Source organism: Typopeltis vanoorti, chromosome 21 (genome assembly GCF_054136105.1).
Source record: "Typopeltis vanoorti isolate ZY-2024b chromosome 21, IOZ_Tvanoo_1.0, whole genome shotgun sequence".
In the NCBI taxonomy this organism is placed as follows: Eukaryota; Metazoa; Arthropoda; class Arachnida; order Uropygi; family Thelyphonidae; genus Typopeltis; species Typopeltis vanoorti.
In genome coordinates this window covers 82426253-82447986 of record NC_143569.1, presented here as the reverse complement: position 1 = coordinate 82447986, position 21734 = coordinate 82426253, and the positions used below count along the sequence as shown (strand labels likewise).

At 35.5% G+C, this 21734-nt stretch overlaps 1 protein-coding gene across 5 annotated transcripts in view; it reads right to left on the bottom strand.

Moving 5' to 3' along the window:
- RtGEF (Rho-type guanine nucleotide exchange factor) overlaps positions 1-21734 on the bottom strand; it is a 334719-nt gene that overhangs the window by 8616 nt on the left and 304369 nt on the right. For all 5 annotated transcript variants that reach the window (XM_090411130.1, XM_090411129.1, XM_090411131.1 and 2 more), the window contains one exon: positions 11592-11646. In XM_090411130.1, coding sequence (XP_090267256.1) covers positions 11592-11646 — 55 coding nt within the window. The remainder of the gene's footprint in view (positions 1-11591; positions 11647-21734) is intronic.

Here is a 21734-nt window from a genome sequence, read left to right as displayed (position 1 = left end):
TCATTGATAACTTTAAAAGGAAATGTATCTGCATAAACAAGCATGTTATACTTTTATCAGGAATATTTTATGCTGAATCTTTTTTTTTTTTTTTGCTAGATAATATACATTTATTCATGATTCCATTATCTAATATTTTTAATTTTGATTTAAAGTATACCATGTTTAATATTTCTTCAGTAAATGGCAGTTAATGGATATATCAACACATTGTTGTTTATTATGCTGTTTACTTTGTTCTGTTATGATATTATTATTACGGGTATCTCCATGGAGTCAGTAGACTCATCGCGGGAGACCCAAACTATCAAAACAATATCTATCATATCTCTTCTTGAATTCATTTACAGACGAAGAACTCACAACTGAGTCAGGCAATCCATTTCACTCATTCACCACCCTACAGGCAAAAAACCTCGTTCTCACACCCTCGTTAACCACACTTTTCCTTTATTTCCAGGGATGACCTCTTGTTCTTCCATCACTATCACAGAGCTGAAATATTTCTCCTGCATCAATTTTATAAAACCTTTTAGTAATTTAAATGTTTCTATCATATCCCCCCCCCCTTCTCTGCCTAACAACCAACTTCTGCAATCCACAAGCTCCCAATCTATCAATGTAGAGGGCATTTTCTTTTACATCACTCACCAAAGTCACTCTCCTCTGAACCCTCTCCATAATCTCCTCATCTCCAAGGAATCCAGGTGACCAGACTTGAGCACAGCAATCAAAATGTGAAAGTATCAATACCTTATAAAGGGGAATAATAACCTTTTTTTCTCTGGATGTTAGTGTGTTCTTCAATAACCAAGTAATCCTATGAGCAATCTTGGACACCTTAGCAATGCGCCCTCTGAACTTCATATCTCTATCTGCCTCATTAATCTCTTGGAATACCGTTCCATCAATGTGGTACACAGCTGGTAATCTTTTAATCCCAAAATGCACAACTTTCCACTTTTCCACATTGAAGTGACATCATTACCTTTTGCCCATTTTGCCAGCTTATTTAAATCATCTTGCAAACTCTCAACATCAGCTTGATTTTTTATTGCACTACCCAACTTTGCATCATCAGCAAACAACTGAATATCTCAGTTCAAGTCATTTCCTATATCATTTATGTACAAATTAACAATAACGGCCCAAGCACAAAACCCTGAGGCACACTACTGGTCACCTGCCTCCTCCTGGACTCTGCTCCTCCATACACTACTTTCTGGTATCTCTCCATGAGCCATTCTCTTATCAATATCATCAGTTTAGTATCCATCCCCATCAGCTCTAATTTGCACAACAGTATTCCATGGGATATCCTGTCAAAAGCCTTAGCAAAATCCAGTAATATCACTGTGTAGCCATTTCCCTTGTCCAACACAGAAGTCATTCTATTATAAAAATTAATAGATTGCTAAGACAGGATCGACCTTTAACAAAACCATGTTGGCCCCTATAGAGTATCATATTCTGATCCACCCATTCTTGAATTGTCTTTAACCAACTTTTACCACCACACCCGAGATGGTGATTGGTCTGTAATTAACTACTGCAGTCTTAGAGCCACCTTTTTGCAAAGGAACTACTTTGCCTTCCTTCCTCTCCCTAGGGACCATACCAGAGTTCAAACTTAAGTTATATAACCAAGTAAGAGGTGTTGACAATTCCTTTGCACATTCACGCAACACCCAAGCTGATATTCCATCTAAACCTATAGCAGTGTTTGCATTTAAATTCTGCAATATACTAAGTACATCTGATTTATTAACTTCAATTCTCACATTAGTTATTGCTTCAGATAGAGATATTCTCACTTGGGTGATAGACTTTTGAAAAGTGATCAAAATTACATCTGAATTGGTCACTTCAATACCATCAGCATCCACTAAGGTTATCCTTCCAAAGTCATTCTTCCTGTTACTTGCCACATAGTGAAAGAACTCTTTGGGATTACTGTTGAGCTTGGCTAAGGTCTTCTCATAATCTGATTTAGCTTTTCTTACTACGCTGGTAACCTTCCTAGCTTGAGCCTTGTACTGCTCATGGGTGTACTAATCGCCTTTCTCCTTGTAAATTCTCCATAACATTTTCTTTTCTTGCAGATCAAGCCTGATACTACTACTCATCCATCTAACACCTATCTTGTTTGTCTTCCTGACCAGGGGAATACATTCTGATATTGCCTTCCTCAGATACCTGCTGATTTTATCCCATGCACTGCTAACATTTTCCCCCTGCAATATGTTCTGCCATAAGGCAGCTAAAAGCTCACTCCAAAGCTTGTTATAATTACCTAACCTGTAGTTCCATATATACCCCCTTCTTAAGAGAGAAATCCACAAATTTTGCAACCTCACACATGATTGCTCTCACCAATTGGAGGTAACAAGGACACCTTACTTATGCATATGTCCTCTGAACCTATGACTAGATCCAACACTCTCACACCATGAGTCCCTTCAGTTATGTGATGTTTCAAGTAATTATCTCTTAGAAGGTGTATGAATTCCATTTCCTTTTTGCCACATGATATTTCCTCCTTCCAATTGATATCACCATAATTAAAATCCCCCATAATAATCACTAACCCTACACTCATTGCACTAATTTGCTGATGCATGAATTCAATATCACCCCTTGTACCCCCTGGGCTATAGCAGCAACCAACTGTTTGGTTGCGTTGGTCACTATTTCACACCAGACTGCCTCAAATGAACTATCATTCACATGCCTGTTTATTTTGTTATAAATTCCATTGAAAAGAATGAAAAATTTTAAACATAAATCTGGCTCACATGGTCTCCTAGTTAATGAAACTATTCTATATGTGATTTTTTTGCATATATACTTTGACATACAAAGCGCAGCAAAAAAAAAAAAAAGTAATGAGAATGAATTAAAAAAGATATGTCATGTAAGTATCATTCCAGGAGAGGGTGCTAGAAAAGCATACCAGTTGGCTTATGGCCTTTATATATATATATATATATATGGATGTTCTCTGTACATCATATCTAGCATCACTCTTAGAAAACAAAAACAGAATAACTGATCAATATCAAGTTTTGCAAAACTGAGAAAAAGTCCACCGAAGCCATATCCCAAACATTTTGATTGGTTTAAGTGTTTTAAAGAAGCAGGGAGGATGTAGCAGATAATCTTCAATGTGGATGACCAAAAATGACCTGCAGTCTTGAATTAGTGCATAAAGTATATGATTTGCTAGCAAGTGACTGCTGATTAATGCAGATAATGCTAGTAAGTCAATTAAATGTGAATATGGATTCCAAGTGTTAAGTGCCAGAAGGAACTGATGTTCTGGAAGGCTTAATGAAGTGAAACAGCACTGAAAAAGGATTACAATTAAATAGTATTTTTAATCCTTTCTCAGAGCTGTTTCATTCCATTAAGCCTCCAACATGAGTGTGAATATGGAACAGATAAGAATGATAATTACCAGACTTGGTAGAAATTAAAAAAATTTTTTAAAAAAGTGCAAAATTTGGTTCATTCAGTGTGCATTATAAGGAATAATGGAGACGACTGGATGAGCACACAAAGATTTTGTTTAGTACTTTCAGTATGATCCATAGACCAAAAGACAAGTACAGAATAGCAAACCACCAAATTCAGTTTCCAGAATTAACGTACCATGCTGATTGCATTCTTTCATCACAAAGCAATAATCCTTGAAGAATGAATTCCTTATGATTAATATCCATAATTCCTAATGGAATGAATAGTAATTACAAATTATTACTACCTAGTGGTATTTAAATATTTATTGATAAGAATCAAGCCTGTATAACTAAATTTGGAACAGTTTGGTCAGTGGCTGGTCTATTGCATGACAGCAAACATGCTCTCAAGATCAAATGCAGACATTTCTTGCTCACAAATAGGTTGCAACGTTTTGCTATGATTTTTACTCTTCCAACTTGGTCCCAGACTTTTTCTGATTCTTGGGTTGAAAGTGAAATTAAAAGGATACCAGTTTGTCACAATCAAGACTATGATAACAGACAAGTTTTTCATGTCTTTCCAAAACTACAATAAGTTTAGTTTGGGGATTATTTTAAGAGAGACAAGTAAGAAAATATTTTCCTTATCAATATTCAGGCTTAGCTAAATTCATTCCCATTAATTTTTTGATGCATTGTGTATATCTTTGTATACAAGAATAATGTGAAACCAATAAGTATAGTAATGCATCGTTATAATTTTTTCCATTTCTCATATGCCCAGGAAAAGGTAGCACAGAAATTGGTGCTACCTTTTCTGCATATTGAAATTATTACATTTGAGAGAAAGGTCTTAATACATGACATAATAAATTTAGTTTATTCCTTTATCCAAGTGTGAGCAAACAAAGTTTGCACCTGAAAGTATCTTCAGGACTGGGTTAAGGTGGTACAACACCAGGGCAACTCGTTGCAAAGGTGGAGCAAGCTACCAACACTCCTATCTCAGTATCTCCTATAATGCAAAACACATCTCCTTGCGGATATGTCTAATGTTATGCATTAAGGGAAGGGCCACTACCCAGACTAGTTGCGACCTTTATTGAGGTCTCTTCAGTGGGAGCCAGGCCCAAGTGGAGATATCAGGCAGAAGCATTAGCAGGTCATCTCCACCTATAGGAATTGCCAATTGGTGTGCCACCCTTTTTTTTTTTTTAATAATTTACTCTGGATTTAGAGAAAGATGATGAAAGTTTATTTTTCACTTGGTTAGAATATAATAAATTTAGTTTAATCCTTTATCCAAGTGTGGTGTTGTACCACCTTAACCCAGTCCTGAAGATACTTTCAGGCGCAAACTTTGTTTGCTCACACTTGGATAAGGATTAAACTAAATTTATTATACTCTAACCAAGTGAAAAAAACTTTCAACTTAATACATGACAGACATAAGAGATGTGCTCAAGACATTACTTGTGATGGCAATTGTTAATCATTCCTTAGAATAAAATGTGCATGATAATGATTACAGTGCACACGCACGCACACACAGGATGTTGTCTTTCATCTAGAACAGTCATAAGGCATGGGGTTGCAATATATACATTCCTTCAGTATGTTCCACAGACAAAAAGTGGAACTTCAAATGAACTAGTGTTCCAGCTAGAGTTCATGCATTTTCCATATTTAGATTTTTTCCACAATACTGAATGTAATTTTTGCATCTGTCTAGTGATGAAGCCAATAAATTATGCTTTGAAGTTGCAAACTGATCTATGATTCAAAACTCTTGAATTAAATATTTGTATTTAGGAACTGAAACCTCTGTTTCTTAAAAAAAAAATAGAGTTGATAAAGACATCATCTGCATCATCATATAATTTTAGGCTTTAAAACTTGTGATTAGAAAATTAATTTACTTCTATATTATCACAGCGAATATGCAATCATCAGCAAAGAACTCCCCTCCCCCACAAAAGCTAACTAAATAAATTCAATAAACCTTTTAGACAATACCATTTCATTCAACCAAACAGCCAATAAAAATTTAGAACTTATCACACTAGACTGCTTAGGGATTTACAGTCTGCCAAAATTGCATTCTCTAAGCCCAAATGTAGATTTTACTGGCAGTCCAACCTACAAAATATCCAAATTATTGTCCAGCATGCTCGGTCTTCTCACAGGTTGCTCAGTCTTATCTAATAAAGATCATGCAGATTTCCTCTCTAAAATTACAGACAGAAAACTTAATCCTCCTGACACAAATTAAACATTTGCAGGCATAGACTTCTGTGGTTATTTGGTTCAAAAGACATATTTCGGTGATTACATCACATTTTTTATTATTCAATTATACAATATACTGAAATAATAATAGTTCCCGACAAGTTTCGTAAATCATAGGATTTACATTTTCAGGGGTAAATAGTATAACTTAAAGTTTAAACAAGAGAAATTAATAAATACAAATCATAACCGTCTGGCTATTCATAAACTCAAATAACAGAATGCAGATATAAAACGTTATTGATGTTGAACAATACTGGACGATGTCACGTGTTCTTGTTCTCTTTTATACAGTCCGAGCTCAGATTGAGGTATATTTTTTATTAGAGCTGACCACACTTGATGGAGAATTAAACCTTGATTTTTATTGCACTGGATTGAGTTTTTCAGCATATTAGAAGCTGCTTTAAATTTTCTTATATAGCAGTTGTTTTCTATGTATGACATCATCTTTTGCCAGAGTACATCGTGTCCAGTGGAAGTGGTATGGAAAGCAAGACCCATTTTTTTGTTCTCTTTTGTATTGTACATCTTTTTGGTGTTCAGCCATGCGTATTTCTCCAGATCTTCCTGTCTGTCCTACATAGCAAATCCCGCAAGATCAATGGATTTTGTAGACTCCTGGTTTTTAAGAGGATGATGAGGTGGTTTTGGTCGATGTAGGAATCTTGAGATTTTTTCCATAGGAAGGAAGGCTACTTTTACGTTGTGTTTGTTCATTAATTTGGCTAGCTTATCTGTAACATTTTTGATATAAGGAAGCGAGATTGCGTTTTTGTAATCCTGTTTTATTGTGTTGTTAGTTGGAGGCATTTTAAGGATTCTCTTAATGGTTTTTGTTTCATATCCATTCTGTTGGAGGATTTGTGTTAAGTATTTTAGTTCTTCATTATATCTTTCTTGTGTGCTGGAGATATTGTATGCTCTGTCTCGAAGAGTTTTAATTAAGCTTATTTTTTGTGAAGGATGGTGGTGTGGGGCTGCATTTAGAAATCTTTCTGTGTTGGTCGGCTTCCTATATACTGAGAAGGAGAGTTTGTTTTCTTCATTAACTTCTAATAAAATAACCAAAAAAAGCAAATTTTCTATTTTCTTCTTCTTCTAAATTAAATTTTATCGTGTTGCGCAAATTGTTGACTTGTTGAGATAATCTTTAAAATTGATAAGTTCATCTGTTGTTCCATTCCATATGATGAAAATATCGTCTACATAGCATAGCCATATTTTTGGTTTTTTATGGTAATTGTTTAGAGCATTGTTTTCAAATTTTTCCATAAATTGGTTTTCTAATATCGGTGATAATGATGAACCCATGGCCAGTCCTTCTTTTTGTTCCCAGATTCTGTCTTGATAGGTGAAAAAAAGTATTGTTTATACAATGTTTAAAAAGATCTAAGATATCCAGAGGGAAGAGGGCGTCTAGGATATTCAAAATTTCTTGTCTCGGGACATTTGTAAACAAGCTGATAATGTCTAGACTTGCTAAGATGTCTGACAGATCAATATATACATCTTTCACTTTTTCTATGAAATGTGTACTATTTTTTATGAAGGGAGATGTTTTCCCTATATGCTCTGAGATCATGTTGGTGAGGTATTTTGCAATTTACTGAGTAATAAAAAATGTGTTGTAATCACCGAAATATGTCTTTTGAACCAATTAGCCACAGAAGTCTACGCCTGCAATTACAAACTTACGGTGAGTGCTTTTGGCATAAAGTTATACAACTAGAGAAACTACGCATTAAACATCTCAACTTCATTAACCGTCTAATTTTCCTCATCTGATGCAGAGATAACGAAGTCATCCCGAAATTCATCAAAATCAAACGCATATTCAATACAAACAAGGCCTCCAGAATTTATCATAAAATGGAACTAGCTCTTTTAAGAGAAAGAATTACACTCACTAGAGCAGAATTAGCATTAATTAGTAATAACACTTTTTCTCTTCATAATGAACTGGCCACATCTCTTCCATCCTACCTATGGAACAACATTAATAGTGTTACATTCAACAAAGCAATAGTGATCTCAGAACAGAAGAAACATACATTAATTCATAAGTTCAACTTACTCCTTCAGAAGAAAGAAATACATAAAAAACAACTAGATTATTCAAAAGTAGTTATTAACCTTTCTTGAGAGTCCTAACAAAAGAAGAGAACAACCTTTTACTTAAGGGTTTTAACTTTGCCTTAACCCCACGTTTCCTACCAAAAATTGATATCATAGCACAAATAGAAAAAGGAATTAGAAATCTACCAAACAACATGGCAGATCTTATCCGTATAGAGAGTGCAGCTTTACTATTAAAAAGCAGATTACCTCGTAGGAATCTACCTTACAATGAATATGCTTGCCTTATAAAATTAAAGGATGACAAAAATATTGTCATAATCAAAGCGGATAAAGGCAACGCAACTGTCATTTTAAATGCTACAGAATATGATAATAAAATAAAAAGTCTCCTGGAGGACACAAACACCTACAAACCCTTAGACAGAGACACTACTTGGCATACACACAAAAAAAACAAATGATCTCATTAAAAAAAGTGCCTTTATTAAAAATACTTACAATCAAAACATCCTTTGATACCAAGAATCTATGGTATTCCAAAGACCCACAAGACAGACATACCTTTAAGACCAATAGCAGATGGAAGAGATTCACCGACTTCCAACTTGGCGAAATATCTCACCAACATGATCTCACAGCATATAGGAAAAATCATCTTCCTTCATAAAAAATAGTACACATTTCATAGAAAAAGTGAAAGATATACATATTGATCCATCAGACATCTTTGCAAGTCTAGACATTATCAGCTTGTTTACAAATATCCCGAGACAAGAAATTTTGAATATCCTAGAAGACCTCTTCCCTCTGGACATCTTAGATCTTTTTAAACATTGTATAAACAATACTTTTTTTACCTATCAAGACAGAATCTGGGAACAAAAAGAAGGATTGGCCATGGGTTCATCATTATCACCGGTATTAGCAACCTATTTATGGAAAAATTTGAAAACAATGCTCTTAAGAATTACCATAAAAAACCAAAAATATGGCTTCGCTATGTGGACGATATTTTCATCATATTCAATGGAACAACAGATGAACTTATCAATTTCAAAGATTATCTCAACAATTTGCACAACATCATAAAATTCACAACAAGAAGAAAATGGAAAACTTCCTTTTCTGGATATTCTATTAGAAGTTAATGAAGAAAGTAAACTCTCCGTCTCAGTATATAGGAAGCCGACAAACACTGGAAGATTTCTAAATGCAACCTCATACTACCATCCTTCACAAAAAAAAAAAAAAAAAATAAGCTCAATTAAAACAAAAGGTTTCGAGGCTCTATTACATCATCCAAATCTCAATCACGGTGAAGGTTTAACCATTCCAATAATTTGTGAAATTGTAATCTGTGCAAATATATTATAACACACACACGCACACACAAAGGTGTTCACATTGGACCCCCCCTAATTTCAAAGAACAGTAAAAAATTGAAATGCAGAAATATGTAAGGTTTGGGTTGTTCAAGCGTTCCAGAGACTACAAGTTCCATCCCAGAATTTTTTCCTGCATCACAATGCTTGAAAGGGCTGTTGTAGTTTGGTATAATTCAAAATTTCTTAAAGTACATTTAACCTATCCTGATTCAGTGCTCCTCAGAAATGTTTTTATTCTCTTTAATGTTGAAAAACAGTGTTCAGGCTCTGATGTAGTCATAGGAATTGTAAAGAGAATTTTTATCAATACAGTAATTTCACTAAGAACACAATCTAAATTATTTTCTGTTATAAATTTTAACAAGTCAATTAATTTACAATAATCATGCATGTCAAGTCTACTGGAGACTACTTGAAGTTCAGTTTCAGTTTTTCTTTGTTGATCATGGTGATATGCTTTAGTGGCCAATTTTATTTCTTCTGTAGGTAATTTATTCTTAAAATTGGCTAATTTATCCTTGTTAAATAATTTAGTAGCTACGAACACTTTAATACTGGCACAAACTGCATATAAACAACAGTGGAACTGCGCGACAGACAGTGCCGCATTACACTAATAGCTCGCATCTCACTTTAACATGCATATGCTTGCGCACATAGCAATATGACTGTGGTAAACACAGTGGAGCTAGCGTCCTTCGCCCTCCTAAGTGCTACAAGATGGATTTTTATTATTTTTTATACAAAATAAGAGAATTGTATAGGATTGTTGGTGATAAAATTAAATATTACAAGCAAATATAAATAAATTAATAAATATATTTATATATCGAGAAAAATTTGGGGTGCTGGTTCCACAGTGCCTATGCACGAGCTGCCCCTGGATGTAATGCAAAAAATCATTGGCCCATTTTTTTTCATGGGAAACAATATCAATGGAATTCATTCATTCATTTCGTATGGCGATTCAACAGCTGTGAGCCCCTTTTACGGGAATGTATGGCACCACCTCAATCCCTCCCCTTTTTTTATCCAGGCTCAGGATTGGCATAGCTGACAATTCAGACCTATGGCTGGAGGGATTGTCTTAAATATTCCTGACTGTATCCATGTGTGTTCAAGCAGGCAAACGGGGCCGGTTTGCCTGCTTGCGGGATGAAAAGCCCCAGAATAAACTGGGGGGAAACCCTGCTGTCCACGCCCAAGACCAGCTAACTTGGCTATGGCTGAGGAAGATCCTTAAGTTCCTCATGTTGTGGGGAACATAGCCACTAGGCTAACCGTGCAGACATCAATGGAATGATTTACCTTGACATGCTGGAAAATTTCATCTTTCTACAACTCGAAGACTTGCAACTGCACATCCTCTTTCAACAGGATGGTGCCCTGCCACAGTGGCATTTGGTGGTCTGTGCAACTCATGACAGGGCCTTCCCTCAGCAGTGGATCAGACATGGAGGACTGAATTCCTGGTCACTACGATCGCCAGGTCTTACCCCACTTGATTTTTTCTTCTGTGGGTGTGTGAAGAACAGAGTCTATGCAACTAAACAGGTTAGTCTAGAGAACCTGAAACACAGCAGAGGACAAGACCAGACAGTAATAAATAAATGCACAAATTACAACATTATTTCTTTCAATTAATTTGTTTTCATAAATCTTGTGGCACACCAGTTGAAAATCTCTGCTTTAGACATAGGTGGCCAACAGCAGGCCTGCGGGCTGCATGTGGCCCGTAACGTGATTTTGTGTCGCCCACAGCAGGATAAAAACTATATTAAATTATATGTATTATCAATTTAGCTATTAGTTTCAGCCACAGATTTTCTGATTGATATACTAATTATATTCATTATTTCTGATGACGGAAACAATTTATATTCTCAACACGGAATCAAAATTGCTTTAAAAAGATTACTCAATTTATAAAATCTACTGCTTCTCTGTGCGAGTTGTAGTAGTGGGAGTAGTAGATTTCTATGCGCTCCAGAGTAACTCATCATTGAAATTCACTTGCTCTGCTTTGGTTACAGTGATCAAATATAGATACAAATATAGTAATTCAATATATATATAACTATTGCCTTGAAAATATGCAGAGTTTATTTTTATTTAAGTTCTCTCTAAAAGTGTGCTGCCCATGACGCTATCATTCATCATATATTGGCCCTCATATAGAATGAAGTTGGCCACGCCTGCTTTAGACCATGCATGCCATAAATGTGCTTTAGATTCTGCAACCTCTTGTTGTGCATCTCATGTTACTGATATTCATGTTTAACTGCTGCCCCCCCCCCCACAACCAAGGGTACATTTCAGGAATTTGATGATGATGTTTGTTAAAAGATTGACAGCAAGCCAAAATGAAACTTACCGATTTTAATTCTTTTACTTCATCTTTCAGAGCATATACTGTGTCTACTAAGCTCCTATGGGGAAAAAAATGCAAATTTATATAAATTGTCTATCGTTGTCAAAGTATCCTGTACAGATCTTGAGAATACCTATCATCAAAATCATGAGATATGTGTGTAAATTCAAAGAGAGAGAAGAAATATCACTTAATTTATCTTAAACCTAATTTTTAAATTCTTGGTCACAGCAAACACCTGTTGCCAGTACATGAAAAAAACAACTCATTAAATCATATTTGCTAGAGATTATAATTTGCATTATGATAATTATTATTTACTACTGATATCAATTCATTGCATGCAAATAACTAAAAATTTCTACTGTTCTCAGTTTCCAAATTAAAGAAAAAACCCAAAATTTCAAAACAAATATAATTGAAATAACTGTCCTCCCCAATTACAATATGCTAATATGGCCCCTTATAAAATTCAGAATGGATAGATAAGTTTTGGTGATGTTATGGAAAAATTTATGTTTATTAATTTTTTTTTGGGAGAGATTAACAAAATAATCAGTTTTTGAAAAAAAAAAAAACATTATGTTGTCTGTATTGTGCAATATTCTCTTTTTGATATCAACTTTTTGATAGAACACGTTAGCATAATGCTGAGAAAGAGATCTCTCACATGAAAATTAAGCACGTAATTCCTTTTTCAATTTATATGACTCAGTCAAATGTTTTTAATTATCTTCCAACTCTATTAGCAATATTAGCACTTGTTTTTAAAATGTTTACATGTAACTGCTTCCTTCTTTTCAGATATCAAGCCCTTATTTTTTTAGAACTGTGTCCACTCTATCTAACCATATGAACTGGAATTTAATCTTTCCAGATGGCAGTGCCAAATTGTACTGATAAAAATGAGTTGTAAATATTAACCATAAAATCTTGTCTATGGTCTAAAAAAACAAGGAAAAAAATTCTGTATGTATGGCTTTCATCTTACTTATCATTAACACTGCTTCCCTTAATTTGTTTTATATTGTCTTTAAAACTTAATTCATTAAAACAAACTATAATCTCCATTATGTTGATTTCTTATGCAACACCTAAGTACAACTTTAACATTAAACTGATGTTATGTCAATTATTCCTTGAATGTAGTCATGTAACACTAATAAAATAACATTAATAAAACACTAACAAAATCTCTAATTGCTGTATTAAAGTAATTATAAATACCCATAATTTAATATTCATTTTAACATTAATCTTTCATCCTTTCAGTATATTTATATCAGACCCACAGAATTTGCAGCTACAACTCGCATGTTGTAATGTCACAGAATATATACACACACACACCTTCATCTATATGATTTTTTTGTGAAACAGAATGACATCAATTAGATCTCATCATCGTTCTGAGAGATAGTCTCTGCTGTTATGGTGATTGTTTTCTTCCAGGATCTCCACCTGTGTGTCTCTCTCTCTCCAGCTTTTCAAGTTATTTTCTTATAATATCTTTCAATTAATTGAGACACTTCATCGAATAACACATATCTGGGTCATCGCCATCTTCTTTTCCCCACCATCTTCTCTTGTAACATGCTTACAATCTATTTGTTACAGCACCATACATGTCTCTGGAATTTCATCTTTCTTCCTATGATTGTCTTCAATACTCAGTTCTCTTTTATTTAATATTTATCAAAAGTAAGGGAAAGAAAAGAAAGAAGAATTTGAGAATTTGTTTAATTTGAGTCTTGGGTCTGGGTTAGTCCCGAGGGGGGGGGGGGTGGAAAGAGGAGAAAATAGTTCCACTGCATTAAGTAGGTTCCAAGACTGCTGTTGCAAATTACCGACTGATCAGCATATCAGGAGTGGTTGTCAAGGTTTTGGAGAAAGTAGTCGAGAGAAAAATACAGGAATGGATAGATGAAAACGGGATACTGTATGAGGGACAACATGGTTTTGTGAAGGGTAGATCATGCCTCAGTAACTTGCTCACGTTTTATAACTTAGTGACAGCTGAACTGGATAAGGGTAATGGGTTTACAGTGATACTGCTGGACCTTGCTAAGGCCTTTGACAGGATACCACATGGAATTCTAATCAGTAAACTGCAGCATATGGGGATGGATATAGGGCTGGTGAGATGGAGAGGAGGGTGGTTGATGGAGAGATATCAGAGAGTAGTTTATTCAGGAGTAGAGTCCAAAAGATGGCCTGTGACTAGTGGTGTGTCATAGGGTTCTGTTCTTGGACCACTACTATTTAATTTGTTCATTAACGATATAGGAAAGGATCTGAGAGGAACGGTTCATTTGTTTGCTGATGATGCAAAGTTGGGTAGAGCAATAGTGAATGCACATGATGTCAAAATTTTGCAGGATGATTTGGATAGTTTGGAGGACTGGGCTAAGGTGAATGGATGTCAATTTAATATGGCAAAATGTAAGGTTATGCATTTTGGGGTGAAAAGATTAGCAGCGGTATATCACATCGATGGAACTGTACTCCAGGTGATTGACGAGGCCAAGGATTTGGGAGTGTTGGTGGATAGGGAGTTGAAGTTTTTTTTTTTTTTTTGGGGGGGGGGGGGGGGGCACATTGCAAAAGTGGCTAAATCAGCTCATCAAAGACTTGGTTACTGAAGAATACTTTGATGAGCAGAGACAAGCTGGTTATTGTTCCTCTATATCGAGCCTTGATAAGACCCCATCTTGACTACTGTGCCCAGATCTGGGTGCCAGGGTTTCTTTCTTCTGGATGGGGAGAGGATCCAGAGGCAAGTGACCAAGATGATAGCAGGTCTATGGAATGAACCTTATGAGAACAGGTTGAAGATTTGTGGGTTGCAAAAATTGGTCGATAGGCAGAAAAGGGGTGATATGATCGAGACATTCAAATTACTGAAGGGTTTCTATAAGATTAATTCAGAGGATATTTTTCAGAACAGGACTGGTGGTGGTGGGAGGACTAGGGGCCATCCATGGAAACTGGGCAAGAGTGTGGTTAGCAAGGGTGTTTGAACTAGTTTTTTTACTTGGAGAGTGGTGAATGAGTGGAATAAGCTGCCAGAGCTGTTGTGGGTGCCATGACTGTGAATGAGTTCAAGGCAAAGTATGATAGATACTATGTGGATGTTGAATAGTTGTTCTTGACATGATGTTTAGGACCTCCCTCGATGAGTCTAAGGACTCCTTGGAATTGCCCATAATAATAATAATAATAATAAAAAGAAAATATTTCTTCTAAAAAATAAGAAAAGAGTATTTTCTGGTATCATTCATCTTCAAATTTCATTCCTGACAAAGCTTTATTGTATATTATATCATACTGGTGTAAATGATGCTGTGCAACATGTAGAAGGGAGGCAAGTATTAGAATTAAAGGTGAAGAATCAGAGGTGTATCAAGTGTTGCTTGGGTTAGATGTTAATAGGGCTGTGGGAATGGGTGACATATCACCACATATTGTTAAGGAATGTGTAAAAAAGTTAGCTATACCCTTGACCTGGTTATTTAATGAAAGTCTTACAGTGGGGATAGTTCATAAGGAGTGGAAAGAAGGCAAAATAGTACATTTCCACAAGCATGGTTCTAGGACAGGTTTCCAATTACAGACCTGTCAGTATATTTGCAGCTTTGGTCAAAGTGTTGGAAAAACTGATCAGGAATAAAATACAGGATTGGGTTGATGGGCATAGGCTAATCTATGATGGTCAATATGGTTTGTGGAGGGTAGTGAAGGATGTTTTAGTGATCTGTTTACATTTTATGATAAGGTGACAAATGTTATATATTTAGTTTAATCCTTCATCCAAGTGTAAGTATCTTCAGGACTGGGGTAACTTGTGGTAAAGATGGTATATGTTCTCATCACTTGCCTTAGTATCTCCTATAATGCAAAGTACATCTCCTTGAGTGTGTGTGTGTGGGGGGGGGACATGTATAATGCTATGCATTAAGGGAAAGGCCACTACCCAGACCGGTTTTGAACTTTATTGAGGTCTTATCAGTGGGAGCCAGACCCAGCGGTGGTGGTGATACCAAAGTGAAAGTAATGGAGAAGTCATATTTACCTATTCGAGTTGCCAAAAGGTGTCACACCTTGTCATTAAATTACTCTGGATTAGAAAAAGATGTTGGAAGTTTTTTTTCACTTGGTTAGACTATAAATTATATATTTAGTTTAATCCTTTATCCAAGTGTAAGCAAACAAAGTTTGGGCCTGACGTATCTTCAGGACTGGGGCAACTCGTGGTAAAGCAGTATAAGGTGAAAGATACTAAGGCAAGTGATAAAAACTTATACCATCTTTACCACGAGTTACTCCAGGTGAAGAGATATAAGGCTATGTACTGTACTGTAATGGTGGAGCTTGCTTCAAAAAGTGGATGAGATTTGGGATCTTGGGGGTGATAGCAGACAGTGGACTAATGTTCTGAGGGTACACTACGAGTGTTGCAAAGACTGGACATCATATCGCTATGATAAAGGGAGATTCCTAACTTCCTTATCCCTACATTGATGATGTAGGAATAAGGAGGTGGTGCTGTCTTTATATAAGCCCACACGTGGACCATTGTGCTAAAATTTAGTTGCCTAGTTTTCACTGTAATGCAGAAACACTAGAAAGGATTCAAAGACGAATGACCAAAGTGATATTGGGACTCTGGAGTTTTGGTTATGCAGAGTAGGTGAGGGAATGTAGATTACAGAGTTTCATGGATAGGAGAAAAAGAAAAGATATGATAGAGACCTTCAAGTTGGTTATGTTCTGTCCTTAAAAATACTGTATTCTTTACATTCAACTCAATGTCAATGTAATTACATTCAGCCTCTTGAGAGCCAGGTTTCATTAATGTCAACAGTCTTAGGCCATAATGTATTCACCAAGACAAACTCAACCTGTTTGTTCCTCTTCCTAGTATTTGAGTACAGAAATGTTACAAATTATCTGCTAGCTTTTTTGTAATTTTGGTGGAAAGGCTTATATTTGGTCATCTATAACATCATTATTTAAAGAAATTAACAATGTATAACAAGGCATGAAGGCACTACATAAGGTAAGCAAGCATGAAGCAGAAACAAAAAAGTCTAAAGTCCTATAAGAGTGTCCCCCTAGTGGGCTGAGATGGATGTTCTTGTTTGGCTTGACATTTTTGCAACCATATTGATTGAGGTTAAGGTAGTTCCTTAAGGAGGCCTTTTTCCATAGTATCTTGTGGTGAATGTCCAAGGCATGGTTGGCAAGCCCCGAGTGACTGTAGCAGTGGAACTGGATGCAGTCTTTGTGTTTGGCATTTCTGCTGTTTGCTGTTCTACCTGTTTGGTTATAACAGGACAGCTTACAACTGCATGGAACCTGGAAGGTCTAGGGACTGTGGCTAGTTTTTGGGGCGAGTGAATGACCAATGCCAATTTTTTGTATGATCTGCAGGTGGTTATAAGGTCGCAGTAGCGCACTCAGGATTTAATTGTGGGGAGGGGGGGGGCACCCAAGTTAAGTAGACGATTTGAGAATACACACTACTCATCGCATACGACCTATGATTGAGCATCTGTGATGATTGCTAATTCATAAGTAGTATAGAAATAGAAGACACGACACAACATAAATAAAAAAAAAAAAGAATTTTAATTAGGAAAAGATTTTCCAGTGTTTTTTCCTTTTTTTCTTTGGAGGGGGCCAGAGCCCCCCCCCAGCCCCCCTCTGAGTGCACCACTGTAAGGTCGTATCTTTTTAGAATTTTTGTCAGTTTTTGCCTAGTATGTATGGGATGGTAATAGATTTGGTGTAGTCTCTGTTCTGGAGGGGAGGAGGAGTGTGGTTCTGAGGTTTTAATATTCTTTGGATTTGGTGGAGATTGTAGCCACTGACTAAGAATGTGTTGTGAATGTGTTCAAGTTCAGTAGAGAGGGCATTATTATCAGAGCTAGCTAATTAATTTTGTTCTATTGTACAGGGTTTTAATGCTATCATACTTTTTTGGGGGGAGGGGTGATTGTAATTAAGGTGACTAGGAACTAGATTGCTTCCCCCCCCTCTCCAAGATGAACTGGATCCTGGGGTGCTAGTTATTAACATGTGCTAGGAAAGTGTTAAGAGCCTCAGAGCCATGTGGCCAAATGAAGAATACATCATTAACATAACATAGCCCAGCTGTAGGTCTGTGTGGGACAGAGGCTAAGGCTTTATATTCAAAGGTTTCCATGAAGTAGTTTACCATGGGGGGGGGGAAGAAAGTGGAGTCTACAGATGTCACCTCTATTCGTTTGTAGAATTTTCCTTGCCAAACGAAACAGCCCAAGTTCATGGTAAACTTAAACAAGGCTGGGATATTAGAAGGAAACTGTGTTCGGATAAGGTCCAGGATGCCCTTCAGAGGAATATTAGTGAACAGAGGGGGGGGGGGGCATGAAAACTGACTATTTTGTCAGTGTGCTGGAGTGTTAGGTTTTTGATACTGGCCTTCTTAAAGTAGGCTGCAGTCTGCTCGACTCAGTTGGGCAACTTTCTCTTTCCCCCACCACCACACAAAAAAAAAGTCCAAACCCAAAGCATATAAATCCATTCCTTCAAGTGAGTCAGAACCATGCTCAGTGACAATCACATTATATCCACATACCTTAGCTGAACTTAACCAAACATTCTCATCATTCCTCCCATGATGCTCTAGTTTCCATAACTTTCAGAATTAGGTCTCACCCCAGTAAATAATTTCTCTAGGTACCTAATGCCAAATCCATTCAAGTTCAGGCCATCCTTCATATACAAGTTTCTTCTACTTTGATATCAAATTCACTCCACACATATCCAAAAATTAACACCCATTTCTTCTACTTGGCCTTCACATCAAATCATTTGCTATCATACCACTTCTTAACTCAGTTTATTACCAAATATGATAATACTAACAATTTCTCTCTCTTTTCTTCCTCACTTCTTCTAATAATCATTTTATATCCTCTCTCACATTATATTTATCACTGCTTATATCATCTGTTCCTACAAGCACTACCATCGCTTTTATTTTTCTGTTTCTCGAATGCATTTCTCACATCCTTAATTTTAAGTGGTGTGTGCACTTGATCTAAAATAGATTAAATATACACATCACCAACACAACTCTGCTTTTAATCCCTTAATGCTAAAGCCGCCGTTAACAAATTAACTGAAGTATCAGAGTTTGTGATCTTTGAGATCATCTGAATTAAAATGTTTCACTTGGAATTTCCTCTATCTGAAATTGTCTTTCAATATTTTAATGCTTTTCTTTACATTTGTTTGCTTACAAGAGATACAAAAATGAATTTCAATTTAGAAAATATATATAAAAAAAAAATTATATCCATTTCAAAATATAGCATCAGATCATTCCTGGCAATAAAGTTATTTATTACTGGAAATATTTTCAATTTTTATTTTTCAGGTCAGTGAAATGGAATGAGATATTTTATTCAGGTTGTTTCATTTTACAGAAAATATTTTAGAAATTATTTTTACGCTATTTTTGGATGACTTGCACTGAAAACAATTTGTTAATTTCTTTTTTTTTTTTTCTTTCAGAATTCTGATATGTGGATCTATGCTCATCATCAATGCTTACGGTTCAGATATATTGTTGTTCTGCTTTTATGAAGAATAAATTATGTTAAATTGAAGTGTTTTCTTTCTGATTTTGAGATTTACAATATTACAAATTATATATAGTAGTAATGTTTCAAAAGATCATAAGCTTTTCAGCTTCATCTTAAAGATGCAAACAAATGTTTTATTTTATTTATTATTTTGTAAGATGCTCATTTTGATAACAATATGCAATGCTTAAATGCTGTAAATATATATGCTGAAAATGTGTGAAACATAAGATATGTTTCAGACATTTTCACAATGGGGCACAATGATGCAGCAGCATTCCTGCTGCATCTTCCTATCCTCTCTGCTCAAAGGAACTGAATTTTAAATAACTATTTTTTGTCTGATTTCCTACTAGTTTGATATTTTTTGCAGTGAGTAATTCATATTTTAGTCTTAAATATATCATTTTATTGTTTCAAGCAAAAACAAACAAACAAGAAAGCAATACTTCTCACATAAAACTGTAAATATTCGATGTAGTGATGTCTAACCAGAATTGTAAATAACAATAAAGAGAACTTAATTGAGAACAAATATAGAACCATCTTGAAAAAAAAAAAAAGTATGGTATAAATTCATTTTCACAATTTCTGTACCAAGATAATGGTGTCCACAGAGTAAGTTCTCAATTTAGTCATGCCTTTCAGTATCTGTGCAAGGCTTAAAAAAGAACATTTAACTCCCTATGCTCTTCAGTTATAAGCTGATAAGAGTCATGTTTATTATTTATATGCCATCGCATTCAAAACTGGATGAAACAATTGTATTAAGCAATTCTGGTGATGTAAGTAGATCAGGTTCACAAGACACATAATTTGTCCTAATATTATAGTCCTGCATGCCTGTTATAAAAAATTATCAATTTTCTCCCAGAGTTTATGACAAGGTATATTAATGGTTATTAGCAGATTAATGTAGAAGTTTTTCTCATAGAATTGGAACAAACAGGAAGAGAACAAGAGATCATCCCTGAAGGTTATATAAGAGAGTTGGCAGCGGCGGGACTAGGTTTTGGGCATGAATAGTAGAGGATTAGAATGTGTTACCTGAGAATGTACTGAATGCAATGATGGTAAAACCATTTAAAGTACAGGCTGATGAGTAAAGTGAGTGAGAATGGGACTTCCCACAGTGAATCTTTTGATGACATGGAAATCTGATAATATGATCAATATCTTTAAATAATCAATTCACAATTTTACACTTTGTATTTTGCGAGCGCAAGAAGTTTAACTTTCATAGTGCTGGACTAGTGGAGTTCCTGTGTAACAGAATACCAGACTACAGGAGTTTAAATTTGTACACAAATTATTTAATTATATTGCAAGAAAACCACACCATTACATATCTTAAACATCATTATAAGATACTGATCGGGACAATACTTTACCAGATGAAGAAACCCAACAGGAAAGACATGTTAATCAACATGAGAAGAATTATGAACCACCAGAAGGAAGCACACTTCAAAACATCCCATTCCTCATTTCAAATGATATTGGCATACTGAAAACAGCATATCAGGAGACATTACTGCTTTTGAAACACAGTAATACAGTATAAACATCTCACTCTGAAAGGCCTGTGTAGACCTGCAGAAGTGACGTTTGTATCCATAGTAGTAGGCTGCCCAAAGTAAGCCATTCTCATTTCAAATCTAGTTGCCAAATAGGGAATTTTTTTCTTTGACTGGCTCCTGAGTTAGTTGATCTTGGGCACAGGCAATTGAGTTTTTTTTTTTTTTTTTTTTTGTCCCAGAAACTCAGGATTCTCATCCCATAAACTCAAGAAAACTGTCCATAGAGTCCACACTATTTCACACAATACTATACTGCATCAAGGTTAAGAACCAGAAAAGATGGCAGCAATTGTCTGCCTGTATTTAGCAAATGTCATTTATAATTGGTGATAGTCTTGGGCTAGCTCAGTGGAGATTGAATTGTTCTCTCAGTCTGCAAAAGTTACATAGGGTTAAAATGTCCTCACTTACTCCCTATAGCGAATAAGAGGATTTAACAGAGAATGATAACAGATGTGAATCGCTAAATGTCAATTTAAAATGGTACTCTGAATATGATGGGTAGAAAACCAGTAAAATATTAGTAAGTTCAATAAATTAATTTATTTTTCCTCTCTTGGCAATGTTTATACCATGAAGCACTATTATGAATAATCAACAATGCCTAAGCTTTATGTACATATAGTAGAAAAAGTCTGCAACTTCAGTAAGAAGCTAGACTCCATCTAATAAAAGCTCTTTGAGTATGCCTGTGATGTATAATTGCAAGTTGCTATGAAAATATGAATTTTCATTTAAACCAACTGAGGACATGAGAACTGGGATAAAAAGTATTTGGTTGATTACGGAATCCTAAATATTGGTGGCAAATATTATTTGATGTTAGCATATCCACTCACCAGCCAAAAGGCTGTGGGTTCGAATCCTGCCGTGGGCATGGATGTTTGTGATTGTCTTTAATTTACAGACAAAAAATACTAGTGGTGGTGGTG